At 45.6% G+C, this 20,467-nt stretch overlaps 3 protein-coding genes across 4 annotated transcripts in view; 1 reads left to right on the top strand and 2 right to left on the bottom strand.

Annotated features, from left to right (window-relative positions):
* PIGQ (phosphatidylinositol glycan anchor biosynthesis class Q) overlaps positions 1-13,344 on the bottom strand; it is a 687,922-nt gene extending 674,578 nt beyond the window's left edge. Inside the window, exon 1 of the mRNA XM_069646905.1 lies at positions 13,225-13,344. The gene's annotated coding sequence lies outside the window, so the exon portion shown is untranslated. The remainder of the gene's footprint in view (positions 1-13,224) is intronic.
* Positions 1-20,467, top strand: part of ASB8 (ankyrin repeat and SOCS box containing 8) — a 386,620-nt gene that overhangs the window by 29,651 nt on the left and 336,502 nt on the right. The gene's annotated exons all lie outside the window — the stretch shown is intronic.
* Positions 1,622-13,351, bottom strand: NHLRC4 (NHL repeat containing 4). The gene is made up of 2 exons (XM_069646908.1): positions 13,225-13,351; positions 1,622-4,040 (listed from the first exon to the last, which is right to left on the bottom strand). Exon 2 carries the CDS (start codon positions 4,026-4,028, stop codon positions 2,925-2,927), a length of 1,104 nt encoding a protein of 367 aa, XP_069503009.1. The 5' UTR covers positions 4,029-4,040; positions 13,225-13,351; the 3' UTR covers positions 1,622-2,924.

Here is a 20,467-nt window from a genome sequence, read left to right as displayed (position 1 = left end):
CGCAGCAGCAGCTTCCGTGAGGACCTGAAACCTTCTGCAACCGGGAGGCGGGAGAGAAGGATGGAGAACCAGGGGCCACTTCCTAAATGCAGAGCCGCCGCAAAAGGGAGGGGGGAGGAGAGAGAGAGAGATAGATATATAGAACAGTCTATGAGCAGAACCATGCTTCCATACTGTGGGGCCGCTGCAGAGAATGTTAAGCCAGAGAGAAGACACAAACTGACCTGCTGGAGCAGTGCGGGTGCAGGACTAGAGACAGAAGAGAGTCCCAGCTACCCTGCTCATATAACGGCAGATCCGTTACAGAGAGCAAGGAGCCCAGGAGAGAGAGAGAGGCCATGGCAGACCGGGAGGAGCAACCGGAAAACTGAGTCACAAGGAGATCCAACATTGTACCCGAAGGTACTGGCATTGTTGGGGAAGGTCAGAAAGGCCAGGGAGCCAGAAGGACAGGGTCTGGAACCAATACCGAACCCAAGAGACCTTAAAACCCAATAACACCTGGCAGAATAGTGAAATAGGTGTGGAAGAAAGAAACAGAAGGTCAATCCTTTATTGGGACAGCAGTACCTGGGAGGCGAGCAAACCAGGTCTGCCTACAGGGGGCCGGGACCCCCAACAAATAAAAGGAGTATCCATGCAACTCTTCTTCATCGCAGTACCTGGTAGAGAAGGGATCCAGGTCTGCGAACCAGGGTCAGACATCCACCACAGTTCGGAGGAGCATCCAAATCACTCTTCATTGCCGTAGTACCTGGTAGAGATTGGAATCAGGTCTGCCAACCAGGGTCACAGACCCACTATAGTTTGGAGGAGCATCCAAACAACTTCTTTTCATCACAGCACCAGGGGGAACCAGGCCCGCCAACCAGGGTCTGGGACCCATATATATATATGCACCAGGGAAGAGAGACAGTTCCTCACCAGTTGAAACTGAACTACCTTTTGCCTAGGGGAAGGGAACCATTCCTTTGGACCAGGAAGATAACGCTTTGCTTTAGTTTAGCATAGAGTGTGAGGGACAGGCTAGGACTCTGACACAGGAATATGAACTTTTGCTTTTGACATCCTGACGGAGACATTAGTGTTTTTGTTTAGGCCGGGAAACCCATCTTAGAGTGAGGGCAGGATAGGGTTTTCTTTTCATTTTCTCACATTAATAAAAGTCTGTAACAACCACGATGACCCCTCCGTGTCAGAGTCTTACTTCTGCACCCTTACAATATGAACACTAAAAACAATTTCACTGGACAAAGGCCAAAACGGTTTGCTTTGTGAAGGCGTCATTGTTATGCTTCCGGTGAATAGAAATCAATTTGGCAGAGATAGTACAAAATAAAATTAAAATCAAGTGTACAGCACTGAATGTCAGATTACACAGCAATTGTGGATTCATGGGTGTAAGTGGGTCTATAATGTTGTTTCTATCTGATTTCACACACACTTTGGAGACTCGAGGGAATATTTATCTGGACCACTCCAACCAACCCTCTTCATTTTACAAATATCGTACAAACTGTGCTTGGAGGGTCCCTTGCTTTTTCATCCACATCCCCTATTGGCCCAATATTGTGTATTACAAACATCAACAGTTCAATATATGACTTCTGACCACTTTTTACAAAAAAAATTCTCTTTATTTATTCAATATAAAATTGATCACCATCACATGATCCATTTTTTGAAATCTTTGTTTTCAAAACCAAGGTATTTTTTTCTTTTTTTATAATATTGTTCTAAAAATACACTATTTCATAGAATCATTCTATCAACTCTGTACATCTGCTTAGTACTTGAACTAATAATCATCAGATCTGCTTTTCTGTTCAACCACTAAATCCGGAAAAACAGAGTAGTCCTTACTTACTAAAACAAATCGTGACACTTACTCATTCATTCATTCAATAACTCAAACACTCATCTCACTGCCCTTCATGTTTCATTCCACATTCAGTTTTTCATACAATGTGTCTTGGAAATTCATGAGGGGGGTACAGATATACAGTTGATCATAACGCTCAAAATACATTAGACAATTCCTTTTAGTCTATTCAGATAGGGTAAGCAATCTTCTGCTTCACCACCCTCCCTTTAGCTTCTGGACCAGTGTGGATGTTGGTCTAAAAAAGCAAGTGAGAAAAAGACTTGGTTTAGATTTTGACCTGTCTTTTTGTATTTAAATTACAACATTCTGCTGTGTTTTATTCACAGAGAAGGGGAAATTGTAGCCTCCTTCCATTTCCTCGTCTTGCATCTCCCTCACAGTTTAGACATGTTTGCATGTGACATCAATCCCTGTGGTTTTCAAAATAAATCATCTATTTGTAAAGAGACACATTACATTTTCACTGCCCCTTTAAAAAAAAAACTAGCGCCTAGGCTAATCTCTTCTTTGTGGTTAACTTCTGGACAAACACCAAAGGGACCCAAAATGTCTAGGTCATACATTCCCCCAGGTACATCACTAGTTCCTAGAGTTAGTGTCTTATGCTAATAGACTGGTTGGTTATGTGTTTATTTTCCTTACCTTTAAGCCAAAGTCAATGCCTTTGCTTGATGGTATTTTTTTGCAACAATGCCGTCTTTTCTGTGCCGTCTGTCATGCGTTGTAGCTCTGAATATTTGACATGCTCTTATTTCTGCTCAGGAATCTAGGGTCTATCTGATTGCCACCTCATCACCTTAATTTATTACCTAGGCCTAGACTGCAGAAAATACTTCTCCTAATTTTGTAGGCTTTGCTGCAAAAGTGTCACAGAATGCACCATTGACTTGCCCAGTAGGCTGAGAGATTTGTCTAAAAATGAACACACCACAGCAAATCAAAGACAACTTTACAACATTTCCTGCTTTTTGGAATCAGTCCCACTTTAGAAGTAACCATCTTCTTTCCCATCCCCTCATTGGGTGGCCTCATCGATTGTCTATGACAGCATTTCTCTTGGCGATAGAGCTGGATTCTCAGCAGCTAGCCTGGGGTTCTCAGCCATGGAACTTGGTTTCACTCGGTACCTAAAGACCCTAACACAATTCTCCCCGGCATCCGCTACAAGAAGAAGGCCAAAAACAGAGCAGGCCACGCCTGTCGGCCTCCGCAAGCCTTCCGAGACCAGGCAGATGGGAGAGCCACTTGGTGGAAACAGAAAGACTTTTCGCTGCTGTTCGTCTGCTACAATGAGATTGCCTTCACTGTCTGCACACAGCCCAGCGGGATTCCCAAACTGGTGCCCATATTTTTCACTAATGGACCCAGACATCTTGTGATTAGAACCAAACAACTTCACATCCCTGCATTCTTCGCTGACAGCAAACCCCCCATCTGGCACCATACTAATATAGCGAGGTCCATGAAGTCCTGAGAGGGTTTGGACACTCAATACTTTGAAAGCATGGTCTATGGCAAAGAGGTGGACCTTGCCCAGAGCATAATCTGCCACTAAAATCCGTCCCATGGAGTCTACAGCAATCCCGCTTGGAGAATCGAACTTGCCAATCTTCATCCATTTTCCCTTTGAGAATTTGGAATGGGGGTTGAAGATTCGGACAGCCCCATTGACCATGTCAGTCACAGCCACCAACCCAGATCGGGTCACAGTAACATCTTCTGGAAAAAAGTACTCCTTCCGTCTATTCCACTCAACGCAATGAAGTGACTGAAAGCTTTGGCCTGAGCGGTTGAGCAGGTGGACCCAAGGCCCGTTCTCGCTGGTCACATAAACAATGCCATCAAGCGAGCAATGAATTCCATACACTCCACCATAGAGATGGGCATCAGGGTTAGGAATCTGCTGAACCAAGTCATTTTGCCTGAAACAGAGAAGGTTTTTGATGTCCTCCAGGTCATGACAGATGTCCTTGGTCTTCTCGGTCAGTTGGTGGATGTGGCTTTCGTTTACCATGCCCAGACCTTGGTGGTAGCTCAGAAGAGGACTGGCTTTTTGGAGGGTGTTTTCGGATTTTACCTGTAGGCTGCGAACGGCTCTCAAGAGGTCATCCTTCTTTCGCGTGGTCTCTAGCGTGTAATCCATGACTGGTCTTTCCTGTCCAATACAAATTAATATCAGATTATAACAAATGTTGCACTTTGTGCACTGTTCATGTGGACCATTACACATTACAGCATCATGCAAACCGACTTAATCCTGTATGGATGCACATAAAATTCCACATTAAAAGCACCTTCCACTGTCATAGATTTATCGTAAACTGGGATTTCTGGTAGGGGTCTTTGTGTAGTTACATAGAACATTTCCTGCTAAGAATGGGGGGCATGTTCACAATTAGTACCGACGCGAAAAAAAAGGAAAAGACGTACCTCTGATTGGCTACATTCCGAGCCTTACTGCATGGTAATCCCGAGCATGCAACAGCGTGCAGCTCGCTCCGGTCCCAACAGCATTTTCATTCTGGAATGGCCGCCATGGAAAGGGAGAAGGGACTACGTATAGTCCCTTCTCCCTTTCCATGGTGGGCATTTGTTTGTTTACTTTTGTTTTCAATTTACTTCAATGGCCGCCATGGAAGGGGAGAAGGGACTACATGTAGTTCCTTCTCCCCTTCCATGGCGGCCCTTTTCTTTGTTTACTATGGCCACCACAGAAAGAGAAAATGGACTACGTTTTCTGTCCGTGGCGGCCATTTTTGTAACTTTAAAAAAAACATTAGTACCCCGGTCTACTGATGGAAATATGCCCCTCGACTGGCGGCCATTACCGCATAAGGTAATGCCCCCGGGGCTTTCATTAAGGCCCTCACTATGCTCGGGCATGTAACTATGCACCCCTGGGCCATTACCTTATGCGGTAATGGGCAGCAGTCGAGGGGTATATTGTCTAAGTAATCACACAACTTAAAAAAGTGCAGAGGATGTCTTATTTGAGATGTGTGATTGAAAGAAGTGTAGTTCACCATATTCAGAAAAGTGCGGGTCATGCGCCAGTGCAAGCCATACATCCATGCAAGCAATTCACTGTCCAGCCCCGTTGCATACATTAGTATCGGGTGCACATGTAATGTATGAGGCAATTAGCACCCAGGTGGGTTCTAAGAGATTTCCATATATTGGGCCTATAAAGGGCCTGTAATGCTTAAATAAATGAAAATGTAAAACAGGGTTTCTCTCCCTTTTCAGGCATAACATGCAAGTGCACAGGGCGTCTGAATGTGATCCATGCATGTTATGTGCCTTGTGAATTGGAAGCAACTTTTTTCATGCCTGTAAACTAGATGAGCATGCACATCTCACACACTGTCCCAGTATCCTTCTCTTTCTACCCCTCCTTCTGCCTGTAACCTTGGTGACATAGACTTCTCTCATTCCTTCGCTCTCCATATCGCCACTCTCTCTCGTTCCTACAGGTTTCATCTTTTTAACATTCGGAAGACACAACCTTATTTTACATTTCATGCGATCAAGCTCCTAATCTCCTCTCATTTTTTCTAGGCACTTCTACTGCTCCTCCCTTCTGTTTGGCCTCCTCATTACTCATTTAAGTCCCTTAAAATCTATCTATAATTCAGCAATTCGTCTTCTGTGTCCACTCTCCCCTCGTGATTCTATTTCCTCTGCTCTTTCGTGCCTTCAGTAATTAGCCACCGATATCTTCTTTCCTTGATTTTATTCTATTCCCCACCTCGCTCTATCGTCTTAGTCTCAATTCCTCATAACTGTCCCTCATACACCTTGTCCCGCTTCCGCTTATTCTCTTTTAGGCCCCCTTATATTGGAACGCACTGCCGCTCTATCTCCCCTCTTTGTCTTCTTATCCGTTGTTCCGCTATGGTCTGAAAGACTATCTGCTTGGTTCTTAATATTGTGTCTACGTGTCATTTCAAACCTAATTTTGCACCGTTTTGTGAATAATTGTGTTTAGCGATTTGTCATGAAGTGCTATTTAAATACAAAATACACCCCCACATCTCTCCCTCTTTTTGTCTCTAGCACTTATCCCACTCTTTCCCACCTCTTAACTTTACCTTGTTCCTTTTCCTTATGCACTTATCCCCTCTTTTCTCTCTGCTTATCTTTACACTACTCCTTTTCCTTGTGCACATATCCTCTCTTTTGTATCAGCTTATCTTTACGGTGCTCCTTTTCCTTCTGCACTTATCCCCTCTTTTCTATCCACTTATCTTTACCCTGCTTCTTTTCCTTCTGCACTTATCCCCTCTTTTCTATCCACTTATCTTTGTCCGGCTCCTTTTCCTTTTGCGCTTATCCCCTCTTTTCTGCCCACTTATCTTTACCCTGCTCCTTTTCCTTTTGCACTTATCCCCTCTTTTCTACCCACTTATCTTTACCCTGCCTCTTTTCCTTCTGCACTATCCCCTCTTTTCTATCAACTTATCTTTGCCCGGCTCCTTTTCCTTTTGCGCTTATCCCCTCTTTTCTGCCCACTTATCTTTACCCTGCTCCTTTTCCTTTTGCACTTATCCCCTCTTTTCTACCCACTTATCTTTACCTGCCTCTTTTCCTTCTGCACTATCCCCTCTTTTCTATCAACTTATCTTTACCCTGCCTCTTTTCCTTCTGCACTATCCCCTCTTTTCTATCAACTTATCTTTACCCTGCTCCTTTCCCTTCTGCACTTATCCCGTTTTCTATCCACTTATTTTTACCCTGCTTCTTTTCCTTCTGCACGTATCCTCTCTTTTCTATCCACTTATATTTACCCTGCTTCTTTTCCTTCTGCACTTAACCCCTCTTTTCTATCCACTTATTTTTACCCCGCTCCTTTTCCTTCTGCACGTATCCTCTCTTTTCTATCCACTTATATTTACCCTGCTTCTTTTCCTTCTGCACTTAACCCCTCTTTTCTATCCACTTATCTTTACCCTGCCTCTTTTTCTTCCACACACCAAGGAATTGATTAACCGGGCATGGGCACAATAGCAAACACTCAGACTAGCGCCTGGGCCCTCTGAGATCACTCCAAACATAACATGATAATCGATGATTGAATTGGGCCCTTCATGGCTGGATATATTCATATTCACTTCCAGGGTTGAATAAGTCACATATTTGACTGTCTTGCACCATTAGCACTGGATGAAGTCAGATCGATATTAGCATACAGAACCTTTTACCGATAGCGCAGGATGGCCCTAGATCTGCACTGGCATACTTCACTTTACTTAATTGATTTGTATTGCGCACCACTGACCCAGAGGCTTAAGGGCGCTAACAGGGACACACACAAAGACAGTATATAGAGGGATACCATTAGTCAGGCAAGAGGTTAACCATAATCCGAAAGAGCGAGAACAGGGGATCAAAGAAGAGATCTAGCTAAACAGGTTTGTCTTTAATTTCTTCCTGAAAACAGAAGTAGACATTTCCTCTCTAAGGTTCACAGGAATAGTGTTCCACACAGAGGGGGCTACCTGAAAGAAAGCTCCTTTCTTCATTTGAGACAATCTGCAAGCCGGGATTTTTAATGGCATGGTGTTGTTGAATCGCAGTTTGTGTGAATTAGATTTCACTTGCAGGACTTCGTTTAGATAGGCTGGTGCTGTACTTTTAAGGAATTTATGAGTAATTAGGAGAAGTTGAAAGATGATTCTGGCTTTCATGGTGGGCCAGTGAAGGCTCCTTCTCGCATCAGAGATATGGTCCCTTCGGTTGAGATCCATTATAATTCTGACGGCGTTGTTCTGCACAACTTGTAGCCAATTGACTTGTGTAGGTCCATTAACAAGCTACTGCAATAAACAAGTCTGGTTCCCGTTAGGGTTCTGGCAAGTACCTCTCTGTTTTCTCAACCATACCATCCTGCTCAACCGTCTCTGTGATAACTTGGGTATCACTGATCAGGCTCTGGCATGGCTGACCTCTTTCCTATCTGATCGACCCTCCCAGGTACAAATTGGGTCCGTCCTATCATCTATCTACCTCTCTACCTGTGGTGTTCGTCAGGGGTCTAACCTCTTGACCTGGCTTTTCAACCAATACCTGGCAACTCTCGCCCACTGCATTGCCATTTTCTGCTTAAATTTCCAGTGCTACGCTGATGACACTCGACTCATTTTCAGGCTGCCCTCGGCCACCTCCTCTCCCTCTCTCATCGCTGATTGCCTAACTGCCGTTGAAGATTGGCGTGCCGCCAATGATCTTTGTCTGAATGCCAATAAGACAGAGATCTTCCTTATCGGCACACCTCCACCATACTTTCCCCTCACTCTCTGGCCGGCCTCCCTTCGCCCTCCTCCTACCCCCACCTGCGAGGCCAAGAACCTCAGGGTCATCTTTGACTCCACACTTTCCTTCTCCACACACATCTCTGAGGTCTCTTAAAAGTCAAACTTCCTACTACACCTCCTCAGAGGTACTCTGCCTTCCCCCAGAAGCTTACTGTCTCCCAAGCTCTGGTTCTCTCTAGGTTGGACTATTGTAACATCCTCTTTCTAAATCTACCTGTCTCTACTCTCCGACCCCTGCAACTAATCCAGAACAGGACTGCAAGACTTGTCCTTGGCCTCAAGCCCTGGGATCGGATCTCTCCAGCTCTGAAATCTCTCCATTGGCTCCCAGTGGATTCAATGATTAAATTCAAAACCCTCTGCATTGTCCACAAGGCTTTCTGGGGCATGGGCCCAAAATACATTCAGCTATCGCTCCACAAATACCTCCCCTCTCAAGATCTTCGCTCCTCTACTTCTAACTCCCTCAGGGTCAATTTATTTTCTTTTTTAAATCGAGCTGGCGGTAGATCTCTGTCCTCAGCTGGGGCCTCCCTCTGGAACAGCCTCCCTGCCACTCTAAAACTTGAGGAGAATCCTCTCCGGTTCCAGAAGCACCTCAAGACCTTCCTCTTTGCTTCTGCCTTCGCTCCCTGCTGATCTGCTCTCTCTTGGCACGGTGCACCTGACCACCTCGGTCTCCTGGGCCCAGGTACCTGCTCACCCTGCCACCCTCCTGCACTGCCTCCTGGCCACCCCTTGCACTGGGGACTGTATCTGTACCCATACAGTCCCCCAACCCCATTTTCTTCTTTTCCTGCACTTATTCAGACTTACCCAGTCTGCTGCAGTAAACACACCACTTGCTGGCTGCACTACCACTGTTTATTGCCTCTATTATCTATTTATTTTTATTTATTATTATTTATCTGTTCTCCTCTGCTCCGCACTTTCCACTCTCCCACTTCCATGCATGTTTTCCCCTTTCCCTTTCCCATGCACTTGCGCGTTCTCAATGTCACTGGGCCTAATAGGATCGTTATTTTGTTCTCCATGTTTCCCCTCCCCTCCCTTGCCTTGTCGCGCTCTGAAACACTTGTGTACGAGCGCGATACAAATAAATTATCACATCATAGGGTTGTGCATGTGCCAATAGCTTGGTGTAATATGAAGCGGATGAAACCAGGCTAGTAACCTGTGCTTTCATATTCAGGTTATGGTCAAAATAGACCCCCAGGGTCTTTACCTTATTTTTTGTTTTGATCTCATAGCCATCAATTTGAAATTGAGCATATTCCCTCTCCATCTTAGAGGTTTTAGACACTGTGCCTACCACTCAGTTTTGCTTGTATTAAGTGCAAGCCCATTACTGCAGATCCAGCATTGAATCAGACCATATATCCGATTGATCATGATCTCGTCCTCCACAAAGTTGCCAGAGAGAGGGACAACACATTGTGTGTCGTCGGCATAGTTAGCAAACTCCATTTTTGTTTCTTCCAAGCAATCGAAAAATTGGATGGTATAAAGATGATAGAATACTGGCGACAGGCAAGCCCTTTGTGTTACTCCCTGCATGAGTTCAATAGGTGTTGCATCCACAATTGTACTGCTTACTCAGTATTGGCGATTGCTCAGAAAGGACTCAACCCCACATGCTGCCGACCTTGAGAACCCTGCCACCTCCTCCAACCTGGGGACCAGCAGAGCATGGTCCATCAGGTCAAAGGCAGCAGAAAGTTCCAGAAGCATGAGCATGACCGTCTGTCCGTTGTCCATATAACGCAACAGTCTGTACTTAAGATCCAGCGATGCTGTCTCTGTGCCATGGCTTTCTCTAAATCCAGACGGCCATTTGTTCAGAATATTGTTGGATCTGAGATATTCTGACACCTGCATATACACAACTCGATCCAGAATCTCAAGTAGAAATGGGAAGTTGGATATAGGACGATAGTTTAATGGGTTTAATGGACATAGGCCATTTTTTTCCAGTTGGAATGCGATCAAAGTGCTCTTGATAGAATAAGGAACACAGCCCTCTCTAAATGAAGCATTAACACATTTACACAGAGCCGGGATAAGTATTGGAGAGCAGGCACTGATGGCCAAGGCAGGACAGACATCCCCTGTACCCGTCTTTCACCTCCAGGGTTGATCTCGGACCCACACTGGCATACTGAGTCTTTCACCTTTAGGGTTGGTCTCAAACGTGCACTGGCATACTGAGTCTTTCACCTTTAGGGTTGCTCTCAGACTCGCACTGGCATACTGAGTCTTTTGCCTTTAGGGTTGCTCTCAGACCCGCACTGGCATACTGAGCCTTTCACCTTTAGGGTTGGTCTCAAACCTGCACTGGCATACTGAGTCTTTCAGCTTTAGGGTTGCTCTCAGACCCGCACTGGCATACCAAGTCTTTCACATTTAGGGTTGGTCTCAGACCTGCACTGGCATACTGAGTCTTTCACCTTTAGGGTTGGTCTCAGACCTGCACTGGCATACTGAGTATTTCACCTGGAGTTGGATATAGGACGATCAATGGGTTTAATGGACATAGGCCAGTTTTCTTCAGTTGGGGTGTGATCCAAGTGCTCTTGATAGTATAAGGAACACAGCCCTCTCTAAATGAAGCATTAACACATTTACACAGAGCCAGGATAAGTATTGGAGAGCAAGCTCTGATGGCCAAGGAAGGACAGACATCCCCTTTACCCATCTTTCACCTTTAGGGTTGCTCTCCGACCCGCACTGGCATACTGATTCTTTCACCTTTACGGTTGGTTTCAGAACTGCACTGGCATACTGAGTCATTCACTAATATCATTATGGTTTTAGCTTGGTAGAGAAACACAAAAGTGTTCTTTCACCTGTAAGGTTGGTTGGTCTCTGATCAGCACTGGCTTGAAGAGTCCTTCACCTTCAGGACCGAATGGTCACAGCTCAATCGGCCCTGGAATGCAGTTTCCTGGTTGGATAGGTGAATTTATGTGGATTAGCACAGATTGACACATAGATTTGGTCTCGAGGGATTGGTGCAGGGACATCTGGTATTGGTATTGAGGGCTAGGCAGATTGGATGACTTGAACAAGGGCTTCTATGCTCTGTCATTGGAACCGAGTTGTGCAGGCTTGATGGGTTAATTTCTTTCACTGCCTTCCAAGCTGTCAACTTTGCCAACTTGGAAGGCAGGACAATTGAATGAGTTTTTATCATTGGTCCATCTCTTTTATTTGCACAAGAGCGGGCAGGGGAGTTAACACCAAAGGTATCCTTGCCTCTGGTGCTGTAGTGGTCATAGGCCAGTTCCCGCTTGTAGTTTTTCACAATATTAAAACCACTGTAACAACCTTATTGGCAGCATTAAGAAGGAGGACAAGGTCTGAATGAGCATGTAGACTACATGGTATCCAGCGATTCGTTTTGTGGTAAAAAAAAAAAACATTGTTGGGAAAACGATGTTTTTTTCTCCAACTGTGCAGCACTTTCCTCACATAATCCAGGACTGAAGTTTGTTTTAATAATGATACTGTCCTAGAACATGTTGTGAAAGCTGATTAGTGGGGAAAAAATCATCAACCCAATCATGATTTTTCCACAATAACATCAGAGATGGAACGGCCAATAGATATGACACTTTTCTTAGGTGGGCTAAAAAGTACTGGTGGGGTTTGTAGTTTAAGTCCCTCCCCCTCTCTAGCCTGGGGCTTTTCAAAAGGGGACCAAGTATAGAATTGAAATCGTTCCCTATAGATTGTTATTAGTATTGGTTATTTATATAGGTCAGCATCTAAGCTCGACTGTAATGGAACCCATGCTGCATGCCTTGTCCCGGAGCTCATGGAGACTGGGTTTCCTTTGCCACGGAGCTCATGGAGACTGGGTTTCATTTGCCCCAGAGCTTATGGAGACTGGGTTTCCTTTCTCCCAGAGCTCATGGAGACTGGGTTTTCTTTGCCACAGAGCTCATGGAGACTGGGTTTCCTTTGCCCCACAGCTCATGTAGACTGGGTTTCCTTTGCCCCACAGCTCATAGATACTTGGTTTCCTTTGCCCCAGAGCTCATGGAAACTGGGGTTTCCTTTGCCCCACAGCTCATGGAGACTGGGTTTCCTTTGTCCCACATGGAGTCATGGAGACTGGGTTTCCTTTGTCCCAGAGCTCATGGAGACTGGGTTTCCTTTGCCACAGAGCTCATGGAGACTGGGTTTTCCTTTGCCCCACAGCTCATGGAGACTGGGTTTTCCTTTGCCCCACAGCTCATGGACACTGGGTTTCCTTTGCCCCAGAGCTCAGAGAGACTTTGTTTCCTTTGCCCCAGAGCTCATGGAAACTGGGTTTTCCTTTGCCCCAGAGCTCATGGAGACTGGGTTTCCTTTGACCCAGAGCTCATGGAGACTGGGTTTCCTTTACCCCAGAGCTCATGGACACTGGGTTTCCTTTGCCCCAGAGCTCAGAGAGACTGGGTTTCCTTTACCCCAGAGCTCATGGAGACTGGGTTTCCTTTGACCCAGAGCTCATGGAGACTGGGTTTCCTTTGACCCAGAGCTCATGGAGACTGGGTTTCCTTTACCCCAGAGCCCATGGAGACTGGGTTTCCTTTGACCCAGAGCTCATGGAGACTGGGTTTCCTTTACCCCAGAGCTCATGGAGACTGGGTTTCCCTTTCACTGTTAGAAGTGATCTGTCAAGGGAGACGGCGAAGAATTAAATGACTTCAACGCCAAGCCAGGTTTGTGAGTAATATATCAGAAAATCTTCTTTTATTGCAACTGGACGACTGTTCGCAATTCCACAGCTTGCTCTTGCATTTAGTATGCACACATCCATAAGACGAGATATGGCTTACGTTCAAAACGCTAGCCTGGATGCATGAAACCTGGGTTCTAATCCCAGCTTCCCCACTTGATCAAATCAGGTTATCCTCTCCACCTAGGTCAACAGTTGCCACTGGAAGCGATTCCAAACAGGCCTAAGCACCAGCATGTAGCCCTTTTTAAAAACTGCACATTTAAAAATGGACTTGGATAAACTAAAAACGCACTCACCTGACCCTCAAAGAGAATGAGAAGCTGGGCTGGGGTGAGGCTTCAAGGCAGTTAGGACCCTCTTCACTCAGGCTGGCATTAGAGGCTGGACTCTCCCGCGTATGCTTAGCCAGAGTTGGCTTGGCAGCTGACTGTTGTTAGCGACAGAGCCCAGGAAGTGATGGGCACGGCCGTAGAACGGTCAACAGGCAGCTCTCCCCGAGTGAAAGAACAAGGATTCTATTTGTTCAGTAATGCCACAACCTGGGCGGTGTAAAGATTATCTGTGCACGAGGTGAAGCTAATCATCCCTTAACTGCCTCTCCCCCTGGCTCAGATTGGTGCACAGCTTAACAGAACTACACACAAGGGCCGGATACTGGAATGAATTCCAATGCAGAGAATCATGAATAGAGCACTTCTCAAGGGGAAAGAGATTCGATTTACCCTTTATCAAATTAAAAATAGCATTCGTTTTCAAAATTCATTTCTTTTGAAAAAGAAATATAAGAAAAACACAAAATACACACTAGTAAGAATTAACAATTGATGATTTAAACTTTGTGGTAATTAGACACAGACTTCCTTTTACAACCAGAAAAAACAATACAATTCACAACTGAATCAAATGACTTACTGAAATCGTTAAAACTTATTCACACATACTCATAGAACACTAAAAAAGAGATTGCACAAGTTCATAGAGCATAATAAATATGACTCAAATGTGCACAGTTTAACAGGGCAGTGCCAGAGGGGCAGGCATGACAACCAGTGTGGGTCATTTTTCAGGACCAATTTGCACCACCCTACTGGCTACACAGCTGGTAGTTTCAACCAATATTATTGATGTATTGTTCTTGCAAAGGTACCAGTTTCCACAAATGTTACCCGAAAATTCACGTACGAGTACTACTCAAATAGGTTGCTGTGAGCAATCACCGACTGCAACCCGTGAAGGCGGCCACATTTATTTTGGTGCCAGAGATACGTTTTTGTACCAATTTCATCCTGCACACTAGATGTGCCCAGACTGATGGAATATCTCGAGTGTCTTATCCCGGCAAATGGGTCAACAGACAACTAAACAACCAGTTAATGTGATTCACAGAGGTCTCTTATACAATAGAAATCTGCTTAGGATTTTGCATGGGCTTTTGTATAGGCTGAACTAGCATTGTGGGATAATTTAAAGAAACAAGAGTGATCAACTACAGCTTACTGAAGCACTGTAGTCCATCAGTCCGCCCTACCTGCCCTTGGCTCCACTGTCTAGCCGTCAATGAAAGTCACTCAGTGTTTTGGGTTCATGACTCCGGGCAATTCTTTCTTGGCTGAGTGGTTATCCTTCCTTGCTATGAACAGGATGTCACAGTAGCCACTGTTTTCCAGTCTCTGGCAAGAGGCACACATCCCTCACCTCAGGCCACGGACAGTCCCCATAGAACCAACCACCCCCACCCTACAGGCCAGCTGGATAGGGAGGGGTGCTGTGCCTGTAAATACAATCACTGTTAGCCAGCAGATGGGCTACGCCCTACGTTCTTACCGGTTCCCTTCATGAGACGCAGACACCAACGTGGATTTTGCAGGGATCCCAACATGCACCCCTCTTTATCTATAAAACATAAATTCACTTTCTTACTAAGCATTCCTAACACTTCTGCACTCCTAGCGTGGGTTTTTTCTAAAAGGGAACCGCCCTGTCAGCTCACATGTCCTTAGAGCGACCAGAGGGGTCGTCTGGGTTGGACCTGACTGAACCATGACCTATACCTGGCAACACACTGTGGAGGGAGGCGAGCCGGTGGCCTCAGTAGGGGGTTCCCCCAGACAGCCTCTGGCAGACCCCACTTTCCTTAGCTGCCTCACACTACGGTACAAACACCAATTTTTCTCCCTCCTTTTTTTTTAAACAACTAGCACCTCTACATACATTCCCCATACTGGACTATAAACATTCATTATCCCTCACAACTATTTATTACACAACTATAAATATAAACATTCATCTTACTATACATTTACACATACACAAACAATAACATTTAACAAGATATTATTTTACATAGGGGTGACTGCTGCATTCAGCCATCCCTTTTTAGTTCCTGGTTTCTGTCTTTTGGTTGTGGGGTGATATGCCCGTAATGGAGCTAAGGCTGCTCACCAAGCTGTTCTTCTGGGGTGGCCCCATCTACCATGTAGGGCCACCCAAATTCACTGCATGGCCCTGCGCAACCACACTATCTGTAGGTGGTGCTGTGCTTGGGTGGGGCCCACCACACTCACATCATGCCCCCCGGTACTTTCCATCTTCTGAGCAGCCCCATGCACTGGGGGGCTGGGCACAATCGCTGCCGTGGCCCGCAGACCCTTGTAATCTTATTGGGTGGTCCTGTGCCTTGTAGGGCCGTCCAGTATCACCACTGCCGCCAACTGCCCCTTTTCACCTTTCACCTGCGGTTTCTGCTGCCTCCTTCATCTTCACCTCCCAGTTCGCCCTGGCATACTCCGCCCAGCAAGGTTTATCTTCAGTGCCTGACCCAGCTGGTCATGAGGCAGGCCATCAGGGGGCACAGCTGCGTCACCTGGTTCAGGCTGCCCTCACACGCAGCCCAGACTGGTCAGCTCGTTTCTTCACCTGAACCGCCCAGCACACGCAGGGCAGGCCTTTTCCAATGGGCTTGTCCGGTCTGACCTCCAGGCGGGCCAACAGCTGCTCATGGCCCGTGGGTGCCCAGGCTACTCCATGCCCACAGTATTGAAGCCGGGTCGCACGTACACATGTGGCCTGCTTGAGTGATGTCTTTAGGCCTTGGAGGGCCCGCTGGAGGCTATGATCCCCCAAAGAGCTGAGCTTCTTGCATCTTCTCTCCCGTCAACGTTTTTTTTTTCTTTTCCTACAGTCTTCTCTTGAATCTTGTATTCTCATGTACTTCTCTAGAATCCTGATTCTCCAGTTCTCAAAACGCTGTCCGGCAGGTCAGGGCAGCTCAGTCCTTTATTTTATTTCTTCATCCAATATTCCATCCAGCCCCATGGTAAGTCTGTACAGTGATACAAACACAATACACACATGGACCTTAAATACAGTGTTTTATTCCTACGCCTTGGTGTCTGTGTCTTTTATTTCTAGATTTCCCTCAGGGGACAAGCATTGAGCCATGCCTAGCTGGGCCCAATTTGGGACACGGGCTACATCACTCTCCTCAGTAGTGAGTATCACCAGGTAGGACTTGAGGAGTCTCTGAGTCGCAGGCTGAGATCGCAAGTGCGCAGGATGTTGTGCCAGAATTCTCTGGGTCTGGAAATGCCAAGGCACAAGTCCCTAGGTGCTGTTGGCAGAATCTCCTACAGTCTCTGATTGAGACCTCTTTCCCTCCCCTTTTGGCATCCAGTTTTCCTCCTCCCTTGTTTGCACTTCCAAGGGAATAAAGTATTTCACTCTTTCTTAATCCTCTGGCTTTCCCTCATCATCCTTGATCTTTTCTAGTATCTCCTTTCTATCCACTTCTAGACATAGTTTCTCTTTTCTCTCCTCTTTTCTCTCCTCCTTCTCCTTCTCCTTCTCCAACAACTCAACCCCACTCTTATGATGCCTTCTTATTGACCAAACTCCAATAGGTTTGCAGCTAAGGCTAAATCAATTAGTGAAATATATAATTGAAAACGAGCTGAGAGTGAATATCAAGAAAACGAAATTCTTAACCATGACAGCTGTACAAAGGAAGAACAAAGGTGGGTTTAAGTGGATTATAGGTGGAGAGACACTGCTACAAGTTGATCCGATTTTGTAATTGGGGGGGGTGTTGGTAAATTGGAGCATAAAGGGGAACTCTTGGTATATGACACTTAGATCCAAAGCAAAGAGCTGGCGTCTCAAGGGTTGGCCTTGCACACTTGGTATGGGAAATACACAGCCATCCCTGTTTTGGCCTTCTATAAACAGTAGGTCATTCCGATTTTAACCTATCGAGCAGAAGCATCGTTAAATCTTTCATGGCAAACTTGGGATATCCTAGAGGGATTCTTTTGGAGGAGGATGTTAAGGCTACCGAAGGGCCTACCAGAATCATCCATTAGATACGAACTTGGGCTGCAATCAGTGGAGTCCATTGTCTTGTGGAAATCTAGCTCCTTGTTTAGGAAATGTGTCACAACAGATTACCTTCCCCCTTTGGAGATTTTAAGGAACACAAATAAAGGGAGATTAGACCGACTGCTGGAAAACTGGCAACGAGGTTGCATCAGCTGGTTAGAATCCGTGGAAGCTTCGGTTGACATGTTAAAAACGAATCCAGGGCTGGTTAAGAAAAGAAATCTGGATCTGGTACTAGATATACACACAAGACAAACAAAGGAAATGTAGACTATCTTTAAACCTTTATTATGAAAGGAGAGCGATTAACTAGGTGCCGCTGTACCTGTCCAAGTTGCCATCTCCTTATTACCGTGATCTGTTTATAAGATTCCGGCTGAACATTCTCCCGACTAGCGAGGTTCTAGAGTTTCATAAACAGATCCCAAAGACCCAATCTAACTGTAGGTACTCGGCAATAATTGGTCTCAGGGAATCGCTAAACCACTTGGTGATGGTGTGTAGAGGCTTAACTGAGGTGAGAACTCTACATTTGAAATATTTTATTACAGAAGGGAGAATCCTTATCGGCACAAGAGTGCTGGGACAGGTTTTTAATTGGAGACAAGCCAACCTTTATTTTTGCAACTATGAAATTTATGGAGTCAGTTTTAAAGTTGAAATCGGGGGAAGAAGTTGGTGATCAATTTTGTTGATCTATTCTGTTTCTTTTTATCTCCCTTGCATTAATATGAATGTACTGTAAATGGTAAAGGTGGCTCTCTTATGTATGCAATATTATTTTATTCAAGTCTGGAAATTTGAAAGGTTTGTAATAAACCATAAAAAATAAAAACAAGTTATTCCTTCTTTTCCTCTGTCTCCTACTTCAGTAACTCTCTTCTCTTCCTCTCCTCCTGCTTCAGCAGCCCTCCTCGCTCTTACTCTCCAGTAACTCTCCAACCTAATCCACGCTTAATCTCTCTTCCCATTCTCTTCGTCTGGCTTCACTCTTCCCAGATCTGTCCAACCTCCTCCTCACTCCCTCTCATCCTTTGCTCCTTCTGTCCCTTCTTCATATCTTACTGCTATACCATCTCCACTCTTTTTTTATCTCCTGCTCACCCTCGTCCTCCAGCACTTACTCACAGCTCTGAATCGCCACTGGCTTGTCTCACAAACTCCATCCACTAAATCCTGCATCCGGGATAAGCTGGAAAATAGTGAGATACCCCATTCCAAGATGGTGGCCGTCAGAAGCACTTCCAGTGTAGTGTAAGGCGCTCATGGTGGCAACAGTAAAGACAGACACAAGTGATCACAGTTCAAGGGTGTTTATTAAACTTTATGCAGGTTGGAAAAACGCCTAATCTAAACCTAAATCTAAGATGGGAGCAAGCATCGACCATCAAATGAAAAATAAGGCAGTCCTAGTGGCGTTGTTTCAAATAAAAAGGCCTATACTAAGAAAAACCTATTGCCAATCCTTACAACTAATACAAAAAGGGTGTGGGATCGTTTTCAAGAAAAGAAAGAAGTGTTCACAAATAATATGTCAGGATGCAGTAGCATGGGACTCCCTTCCTCACGTTTTGGGCACTGGGTACGGTGGGATCTTGGAGCACAGTACTCTCTTGAGATTCCCCAGCATGAGATAACAGTTCTGCTTTCAGCTATCAGGGCTGACGATGGCCAAGTCTCGTTTGTCCTGAAAGTCTCTTGCCTTCGAGGACCTGATGTACTCACGATAACAAAAATATAATTCCATTAACAAATGATAGTTTGTATTTTTATGATACTTGGGATGAGGATTCCTCACCCCTCGGTCCCCCACTTCTGGGCGCAGAAACCTCTCAATTGTCATCCTCCTTCCACCGGGTTCACTATGGCTTTTCTCGTTCACGATTCTCAGTGTCTTTATAAACAGTTCCAGTGGACATCCATCTGCCGGGTTCACCTTTGTCAACACACTGTTTCTTGGGACTTTAGACTTTGCTCCCTTTTCATCAACATTCCTCGGCAGGGTTCATTCTAGCCAACTTCACATTCATATTTGCTTTCAATGTCTGCGGAATTCACTTCCCTTGCTTTCTCACGATGCAGGATTCACTTCCTTTGCTTTCTTTACAGTTCTTAGGTCAAAGTCTTTCGATTGTACAGTTATTTTGCTAGACCTCCTGTACGATCACTTTGACATGTCTTGGCAGCTCTATCAATATTAGATAAACCAGGATTTCTCGAGACAGCACCCATGTGGTACCCGCCCCCTCTACTGCTGGTCTTCCTTTAACAATTTTTCAGCCTTTAGGTTTCTCTCAAGCCACTTTGCGACTTTCATTCAACACAGCTCGGTTCTTATCGGTTCTCCCCTCGGCTGTGATGAACCGCTTGGCTTTCCTTGTATCTGAAGTCAAGGCCGGTACCACAGTGGCAGGAGCTTCCCTCACTCCGGCTTATCCGCGTAGGCATGCCCCATGTACTGTTGACATCTGCTGCAAGACTGCAAAGCTATTGTCCTCAGGCTTATGTTTTCTTCCTTGAAGGTTTCGCAGGTTTAGGTCGGTAAGGGCCAGGTCGCGTCTTCCCTTGGTACCCCCTCGATTCTGTATTCCTTTCTCCTTCTCTTGAACTGCCATGGTAGATTAGCTGTCTCGTCATGCGGTCTGCCTTGCTCGTACTGTGATCTCTTACTTCACCTTCTAACCCTGTGGGGAAGGGAAAGGGCCGTCAGGTGTGTGTGATTCTGATGAATTGACTGACTTTGCCTGACTCTTGTATTGGGACATGTCATGTAAACGGCTCTGGTGTTAGTATCTTCTCTTGCGTGTTGTATGAAAGTGTTCATGTGGGAAGGGGGGGGCGGTCCTTTTGAATGTCCTACATGGAAGGATGGGGAAAAGGTGTTGAAAGAAGGGGGATACCGCGTCTTACCCGTCTGTGTCCCACTCCCTGAGGACCCCCCATCCAGGTGATCCTCCCTTACTGGTCCACCCAAAGGAACTGGATCCAACAGCGATCGCTGTGTCCTGGCATCTGGATGATAGATCCCCTGAGACTAGCCAGGGAGACACCTTCAGGTTTCTCACAGTAGAAGGACATAAAGAATCAAACTAGTACAAGCGAAGTTGACAAGCAACGCCCATGTCACATTAGGCTTGTCCCCATCCTTGAGTCTTGTGACTGCTG

Source organism: Ambystoma mexicanum, chromosome 2q, assembly GCF_040938575.1.
Source record: "Ambystoma mexicanum isolate Mex_15411 chromosome 2q, UKY_AmexF1_1, whole genome shotgun sequence".
Classification (NCBI taxonomy): Eukaryota; Metazoa; Chordata; class Amphibia; order Caudata; family Ambystomatidae; genus Ambystoma; species Ambystoma mexicanum.
Note: the sequence above shows the minus strand (reverse complement) of the source record. Positions and strands in the feature narration are given on the sequence as shown.

What these genes read in the sequence shown, in the direction of transcription:
- NHLRC4 (XM_069646908.1), bottom strand. Translation starts at nt 4,028, where the DNA reads ATGGATTACACGCTAGAGACCACGCGAAAGAAGGATGACCTCTTGAGA.